The sequence below is a fragment of the Puma concolor genome, unplaced genomic scaffold (assembly GCF_028749965.1).
Source record: "Puma concolor isolate L17-30 unplaced genomic scaffold, mPumCon1.1.hap2 unalloc_scaffold_78, whole genome shotgun sequence".
Classification (NCBI taxonomy): domain Eukaryota; kingdom Metazoa; phylum Chordata; class Mammalia; order Carnivora; family Felidae; genus Puma; species Puma concolor.
This window is the reverse complement of record NW_028240289.1, coordinates 134,941-143,727: the sequence shown is the minus strand read 5'-3', so window position 1 is coordinate 143,727 and position 8,787 is coordinate 134,941. Positions and strand designations below refer to the sequence as shown.

Genomic DNA, 8,787 nt, shown 5'->3' with positions numbered 1-8,787 from the left:
CAGATGGTGAGGGAACAGCATAGGCTTTTGCAACCCCATACGGCCCTGCCACGCTTTGGGGGCATCGGGCTTTCAGAGTGCTCTTGATTTTTTCTGCCGGCCTTGCCCTGACACCGGGCTGTCTACCCGAGCAGAGGACCTGGGCAGTATCTGCAGCCGGACCGCAACTGGGAAGTTACGACTGATACGGCGTGCGCAGTACGGAGCCACAGCACCTGGTCGGGAGGCCTGTGGTCTGCGTGTGGCTGGGTGCAGCCAAGCCAACAGGGTGCCCGGGTTAAAGGGGGGGAGGCGGACCCCAGGTAGGAGGCCCGGCAGAGGCCAGAGCGGAGAACGCACCTCCCGCAGAGCCCGATCCGGGGGCAGACACGGGAGTGGCAGCACTAGGTGAGGGTCTCGGAGGAGCGGCCGGCAGTCTTGCGGCTGGTGTTCAAGCGCAAGAAGGAAGGCGTGCCGGCGGGCTTCCGTTCTGATGCCTTGGGGTCCCGCGCAGTTAGTTCCTTTCTGTCATTCTCGCTCCTGGGGAAGCTGTCGCTCCAGACTTCTGCGGGTCTTGCGTCTTCACCCCTTTGCAGCGACGATCGTCAGGGTGGGATTCTGTCAGCCTCTGGGAACGCCTGTGGCACACGTGTGTTCCGGACTGCAGTCGCCACAGGGGTTTGCACGCCAGCTGGGGCTCGCGTTTGAGACACACCTGAACTACGGCCCCCTGGCTGCCCTGACGTCCCCTGCCCCTCCTTCACTCAGAGGATCCTGGGCCTGTGAATTGGCTCCAGCCTGGAATTCGTCCAGGCACCGTGACTTGCCGCGGAGAATCAAGTCAAACTTGTGTCCGCTGAAACCTGGAACTTTTCCCGTGGACACGGATGAGAAGATAGCAGGCCACCCTGTCTCTTCCAGCTCCGGGGACACTGGGATCAGGCAGCCACCAGGCCGGGTCATTCCGACGGCGGCTTCAGGTCCGTCCAGGATGCGAGCCACCCCGGCTTCGTCTCTGAGTGTTGTCGTAGCCACATGGCCCTGCCGCGCCAGGCCCCACCCCCACCCCCCGCCGTGCGTTGAGAAACCCCCTTGGATGGGCCTTCCTGGCCCACACCACACACTTGTGCACACGTGCCACTGCACCCTCCGGGACGTATTTCGCACAACCTTGGTGCAGGGATCGTCTGTGATAATGCAGCTCGGGGATTCTTCTAGAAGAAATCCACTCTAGCAGTCCAGTGTTGCACAGACTGGAAGAGATACCAGGAAGGTCTGGTGTTTCAGTTGTATTTGAAAAAGCATTGGCCACTTTTGGAACGTACTCCCAAGCCAGCACAAGCCCGTGGAACCCAGCATCTCTGTTGAGTGCACGTTGTTGTGTGAATGCCCTGGGATCTCTTCTGTGCAGGGGAGGGTGTGTGATAGATTGCCAGGATCACCGGTACCTGTGGGCAGAATACTGAGGGACTGATTCATCCATTCTTTCGTCTGTTCATTCACATCCCTTCATTCCCCAGCCATTCGTTGAGAACAGTGCTTTGCAACGATGTGGATGGAGCTAGAGAACGTCATGCTGAGCTCAGTCAGCAAAAGACAAGGAGCATATGATTTCACTCATGTGGAATTTAAGAAACGAAACAAATGGAAAACAAAGGGGGGGCTTAAAAAAGAGGAAGAAGGACAAACCAAGAAACAGACTCTTCGCTATAGAGAACACACTGATGGCTACCAGAGCGGAGGGAGGTGGACCATGGGGGAAATAGGTGATGGGGATTAAAGGGTGCACTTGTGATGAGCCCTGGGTGATGCATGGAGTTGCCAAATCATGATATCGGACACCTGACACTGATAATGACACTTACACTGGCATTTAAGGAAGAAGAGGAATGGCGAGTAATCGACCTTTAGGAGCGAAAGGTATCTGTGTGGTTAAGAAAGAGAAAGGGGGCTTGAGATGGTGTCGTAGGCAGACAGTGACCGCATTTTGTAGAATGTGAGAGGCCACCCCGTGGGGAGTCTGCTATTCTAAGTGCAGTGGGAAGGACTTTAAGCCAGGATGTAACAGAATTTTATTTTGCTTATAGAACTTACCATGGTTGTTGTTTGGAGAACAGGCTTAGGGCGGCAAGCTTAGTGGTGAGGAAGCTTGTTAGAAGACAGCCTTTGGGTCCTTGGAGAGAAGTCACAGCGGTAGCTTGTGCTGGAGTAGCTAAGATCTAGCGTCCGCCTTTTCCCCAAACCCCTCTACTGCTGGTGTCCCTGCAGCCCAGAGCTTTGGGCTTCTGGGGGCAGCTAACTGGTCCTGCCATGGGGTGGCCATGAGAGCTGCTCCCTCCTGAGCCGGGGGTAGAGTTTGGATCGGACCAGGGTAGTGGCCCCATCGTGGCAGGTGGCTGGAGAATAATAACCTTCGTTTTACCCAGTGCAGCACACTTTTGGCAAACTTTTATGCTACTTTTACCAAATAGCTATATACAACTTCAGAAATAAAGTTGTAATTTGTAACACTTGATATTTTAATAGAAATATACATGGCGCCTATAAATAATTCTTTTTTTTTTACCTTCATTTATTTTTGAGAGACAGAGAGAGACAGAGCACAAGTGGGGGAGGGGCAGAGAGAGAAGGAGACACAGAATCCAACGCAGGCTCCGGGCTCTGAACTGTCAGCACAGAGCCCAACGTGGGGCTCGAACTCAACAAACCGTGAGGTTGTGACCTGAGCTGAAGTCCGACACTCAACCGACTGAGCCACCCAGGCGCTCCGATAATTTTTTAAGTTTTTATTTATTATTTATTTTTGAGAGACAGAGAGAGACAGAGCATGAGCAGGGGAGGGGCAGAGAGAGAGGGAGACAGAATCTGAAACAGGCTCCAGGCTCTGAGCTGTCAGCACAGAGACCGATGCAAGGCTTGAACTCACACGCTGTGAAATCATGACCTGAGCCGAAGTCGAAGGCTTAACTGACTGAGCCACCCAGGCACCCCTGTAAATAATTCTATGTCACAGCAATTTAATTTGCAATCAATTTTTTAGTAGATTATATTTAAATAAATGTTCTTTAAAAGCATAATGTGTAAAAGCATAAAATTATATATACACACACACACACACATAAAGTTATATAATTAATAAAATGTTTTATAAATTAAGGAATTTTTATCTTATTATATTTAATTATGCCCTTTCTTTTTCTTTCTTTCTTTTTTCTTTTTTTTTTTATTAAAAGTACCAAGATACGAATATGCAGGGAGTTGTGTATGAATTAAACAGCTACATCGAACAGCGATTAGATACAGGAGGAGACAATCAGTTACTCCTTTATGAATTGAGCAGCATCATTAAAATAGGTAAGAAATGTTTTATATTCCTTCTGGTAGAACTTTTGAACCAAAGTGTCTTTTATTCTGTTGCAGAAAATGGAAAGAGTAATATACTTATTACAAGGCAAATGCAAGTTATTTATTTGCTTCTGTTCTCGGGCTAAGTTTGAAGTGAAAATACTCTATTCTGAAACGACCAGAATGAGTCAAACCTAAAACTTCCTAACTTACCCAGTCTCAAAAAAGTATCTGCTAGATGTGCAAATGGAATATACTATGCTTTCTAAATAAAGCCTAGTTTCTTTGGAACGTGTAGTTTTGTTGAATTAAATCACATCTTTACGAAGGAAATCCTTAATTTTTAAGCAACACAAAGCATTTTAAATTTATTGGGGCAGATGGCAGATCTACGTACTTTGATCACCTCTTTTCTGATGGGGAAGCTGTGGCAAAGGCAGGCCAAATATTTGACCCAAGGCCGCACGAGTGAAAAGGAGTGAACCGTGAGTCTATAGGCAAGCGATCCTGCGGGAGTAATATCGGTTATCTGCCGTGGGAACTGCCTTCACATGGCCCTGAAGCAGTGTTAGGAGAGTTAAGCCGTGTTCTCTTCGTGAGGCTGCATGGATACGTGCATCATCCTCTTTGGGTGATGCTTGCCTTGATTACTCATTATTATGAATATTGTGTCTGGTATTTTTTAGTACTTTAACAATTAAATCCCGTTCTTAAACGAAACATATTTAACAATAGTTGTAACATTTAAAGTTTCACAAACATATTATTGCGTAGTGCACTGGCTGCTGTGTGCATGTGAGGATGTCACGTCTTAAAGTTTGCAATAGCTGATAAATAATGAATGAAAATGTTCTATGTCATTGAATAAAGCCATAAATTGGTTGGCTCGATTCGCTGCATGACCGTTAATTATGTTAACAAGCCCTTTCACAAGATTCCTCTCTGAGGTCTCACCTTAAAGAATTCATACGTGGTCTGTTCTTCCATTGAGATTAGTTTCTTCCTTTTTTATTACTTTGGCAGCCACAAAAGCTGATGGATTTGCACTGTATTTCCTTGGAGAGTGCAATAACGTAAGTATCTGAATTTAGATTCTGGTGCTCTAGATAAGAACGTGTCATAAGCTCTTTAAAAAAGGTCAGCTGGGCTACAAACCACAGACACATGGCAATTAAGTACTTCAAACTCATTTTGTATTTCGTTTCTGTCTACGGTTGTTGCCAGGTGAAAATCTCACCAGCGTGGCAACGTTTGGGCATGAAATCTCACAGTTTACTTACTGTTTTGGTTTTGGTCTGTCTTATGAATGGCACCTCTAGACCGTTCTGTACAGAAGATGCTTCGGCACTGTGGGCTGGGGTGTCAGGGACGGCGTATGCCCTTTTCAGCACACTGCCTGCAGTAGAATAAAGCAAGGACAAAAGTGGAGCATTTTTTAGGTGAGTTCTTTGGACTTCCTGAAGGCCACTGAAACAGTGTGGGGACGGCGTTACTCCGTGGAGACCCCTGAGCCACGGTGGCCAGAGCTCACACTTCCGTGGTGTGCCTGTCTTAGTGTTGCGTGCCACAGGCTGGAGCCTCTGTTTCTGTTGCAGCTTACTCAGAGCACAGCCCATGGTCAAATGCAGCGTGCATAAGCAGTTCAAGATGTTCAGCTTACTGGCATTTGATTTTTGTTGTGACGTTAAAACCACACACGTAACATCTTAAAAGAATATTCTGAGCCAATAAGAATTACGTTCATAGGTTAACTGTATAGAAAGCATTTATAAATACATTTGGAAGAATTTCACTGTGTATTTCTTATGTGTTAGGCATTGTTCTTGGAGATTTGGGGTTTTCTTTTGCACTGTGATGCTTGTATTCATGAGTAATCAAATGTGTGCTATTTATGGTTTATAAAATGGTAATAGGAATAGAGACGCAAGTATTCCGAGACGTTTAATGGTGCTCGTGAATAATACAGTAACGCAAAGGATGAAAAGTCGTTGCACAAAAATGTTTCCCGGCCGATTCACTGAACCCATCGTTGATCCTTTTTGTTCCCTCCCCTTGCATCGTAAAAATTTACGTTACAGGATTAAAAGCTCTTTGGGGCAAGGACCTTTTCTTACTAATCTTTGCATTCACCCAGCATCTCTCCTAGTGCCTTCCATGTACAGAGACAAGAGTTCCATTAAGTTGAATTATTCAGATAACACTCCTGCTTCCAAAAACTTTAAATGATACTTCAGACACTGGTAGTTTTAAATGGCTAAGTTACTAAAATAACAAAGAGATCTCATTCTTCCCTGTTCATTCTAAAAATTTATTTCTAAAATTTTGGGACTTTTATTTAAAAATTAAGAATTCCGCGGGGCGCCTGGGTGGCGCAGTCGGTTAAGCGTCCGACTTCAGCCAGGTCACGATCTCGCGGTCCGTGAGTTCGAGCCCCGCGTCAGGCTCTGGGCTGATGGCTCGGAGCCTGGAGCCTCTTTCCGATTCTGTGTCTCCCTCTCTCTCTGCCCCTCCCCCGTTCATGCTCTGTCTCTCTCTGTCCCAAAAATAAATAAAAAACGTTGAAAAATAAATAAATAAACGTTAAAAAAAAAAAAAAACCACAATGCAGTAGAGAACTTTTCATCTAAGATAAAGTAAGGATTACTACCAGCAAAAACATAGATGTGGTACAAGAAGCAAAATAAGGTGTTATATCCTAGTGATATAAATTTAATGCTTAAGGATATTTCATATGCCTCATCTTTGTGCTTCTTACTCACTTTTATTATACTTCACATCCTTCAGCAACCTGCTTTGAAACACCTTTCCGTGGGCTGTAAGAAAAAGTACAATTCAGATCTCCAGAAAACCAAAACATTACAAATTATATGATTGTAGAAAGATACATTTCAATGATTTGCTTTAAAAATGCATTTATTTTATAGTTATACGACGTGGACATTTAAAAATATAAATGTTTGTGGTGCCTGACTGGCTCAGTCGGTAAGGATCTGACTCTTGATTTGGGCTCAGGTCATGATCTCCGTCATGAGACTGAACCCCATGTCAGGCTCTGTGCTGAGTGTGGAGCCTGCTTGAGATTCTCTCGCTCTCTCTCTCTCTCTCTCTCTACCCCTGCCCTGCTCATGTGCTCTAGATAGATAGATAGATAGATAGATAGATAGATAGATAGATAGAGATAGATAGATGTTTTCCACAGTGACAAACTTACCCATTCTTTGGAATTACAGACATTTATTAAACTCTCCCATGGTGCCATTCTAAAAAATACATTAAAATATTTCTTCCTTTTTATTCTACTGATGTCCTCTTTCTCCTTCATTATGTTTCCTTGCTCTTATTGCAAAACTAATACCAATCTGAGAGGATAGTATTAGTCACTCAGATTACTATATGGCAATGTAGTGATGAATTTCAGATTGTGTTCCACGAGGTAATGAAAGAATTTCTTTTCAAGTCAGAAGTGCCTTTCTCTATTAATTTATGGCATTTTAAGACAAAACTGTACTACTAAAAGATTAAGAATGGCTCGCACTGACCCATAAAGTCAGGTTCCCTGGAAGGCATGGTGGCATTTATGTGGCATTCACTTACCATCAAGGAGCAGTGTTTTCCTCAGTTGCTTGGCCTCCTTGTCTGTAAGCTCAATCCCCATGTCTTTTAGAGTATTTTGTAGGTCCCTGGAATCAACCTTTTCTCCTTTGAAAAGACAGAATAGTTACAGGTTAAACTATTAACGGACAATCTGATTATTTAACACGATCTAAACATTTACTTTTGCTGCTCTAGTCCTTACTCTGATACCAGAATGAAAAGGAAAGATGGAGTGAAAGATTTTCTAATAAAAAGAGTCAAATGCTAAATAAAAAATAGAATTTGTCCCTCGATATTAGCAAATGGGATGTATCCCTAACACTGGGAATGATATCACATAGTACAGAAGCAAATCTGGTCATATAATTATCCAGAAATAAGGTCAAGAGACGGTTAGTATGATACAAGACACAATTAACAAAGTGTGACATATTTTACTTTACTTTGTTAAAACTATGTAATTAGCTGTTGGTAATGGACTTTTATTTCTACAGCTCCACCCTGCTTTTGCTGTGATCATCTAGGTTTGGGTGTATAAATAAGAGCCAGGCACTTTTACTGAAAAAAAGCATCAAAGAATATATGACTTACAATGAAGAAATAGTCCTTTTGTTTTACTTATAAACCCAGATAATGTTAGATTAAGATGTTGATCAGTAGATGCACATATTTATCAAAATGAATACTGAAAGTATGTGAATCTGTAAAGCAGTAGTAGAATTTTGAGAAAATGCTATTAAAATTTTTAGTGTAAACCACAATTTGTTGCAAATCATTTATAACAAATTCTTGCCTGTAAAAGCTTTCACTTCATCCTTCAAAGTTTTCAGAGCAACTGTATTATCAACTGTAACAGAAAAAACACATAACTTGAAGCTCATAAAATGATATAAAATAGCATAAGAACGCTCTCCTCCCCTTCAGATTATAACAGCATTTTGTTACTGGGCATTTTGTTATGCACTTTAAATAGCCATTCAGGAATTCAAGCTGATTCAAAGAATATGCTTGAATATAGAACAGAAGAAAAGATTTAAAATATTAAAAATATACTTATTTAAAAAATGTAAATTTGACTTTCTATTTCATAAAATATCAACTCTTGAATTTGATAACAAAAAGATGAGATTCAAAAGCGGCCATTTTGGAAAGGCAAACTTTGTTGTCCTCAGAACTTCGCAGACTCTTCTAGTGGCCATGCCACCTGTGTCCAAATACTACATTCTCAACTTCTTTGTCAGTGTTCTTGTCCCATCTACAATCTGGACCTCTTCTGCGTAAAAAGTTCCCTCGTTCCATTCCTTTCATTGCTAACGGTACATAACACCTAAAGCTCAAAATCCAATGGTATCTCACGTGCTCACCACTGACTGGCAGGTTTTCTTTCAGATCTTCAAGTTCCTGGTCTGTGAGCTTGATTCCCATGTCACCTAGAACGGTTTCCAGGTTTTTGATGTCAACTTTCCCTTAATCAGAAAGAGAAAGGCTCGTGAGGGAAATTTAGTGACTCTAAAAAAGTTATTTTTAGATTATTTTTTTAAGAGAGTAAGGGTCTTCTTACCAAGACTTGAAGCTAAAATTTTATTACCAAAACACGAATACCACAAAGCCCAACTCTGGGCAAATATTTATAATACGGAGTACAGTAACAGAATCAACATGGCATTTAAGGTTAATGGTAAAATATAGTCAGTGTTCCAATGGGAATTTAGGTTTATAGTGACTTTGTGCTCACCTGTAATAGCTTTCATTCCTTCCATCACGTCATGCAGATCAACATTCCCGTTTGCTACAGAAGTCCAAAAGAGACATGTAATCAATGACATGAGCTCAGAAAAAGATACACTTTGTTTTTAGAGTATAATAAAG

General features: G+C 42.7%; 1 protein-coding gene across 1 annotated transcript in view; it reads right to left on the bottom strand.

The window, feature by feature from the left end:
- Positions 1–699: 699 nt before the first annotated feature.
- The window catches only part of LOC147570864 (uncharacterized), a 42,538-nt gene continuing 34,450 nt past the window's right edge, over positions 700–8,787 (bottom strand). Inside the window, exons 20-26 of the mRNA XM_086696727.1 lie at positions 8,654–8,707; positions 8,283–8,384; positions 7,712–7,765; positions 6,919–7,023; positions 6,084–6,137; positions 4,605–5,029; positions 700–1,209 (exon numbers count right to left, since the gene is read on the bottom strand). Of these exons, the coding sequence (XP_086552853.1) occupies positions 700–1,209; positions 4,605–5,029; positions 6,084–6,137; positions 6,919–7,023; positions 7,712–7,765; positions 8,283–8,384; positions 8,654–8,707 (1,304 nt within the window). The remainder of the gene's footprint in view (positions 1,210–4,604; positions 5,030–6,083; positions 6,138–6,918; positions 7,024–7,711; positions 7,766–8,282; positions 8,385–8,653; positions 8,708–8,787) is intronic.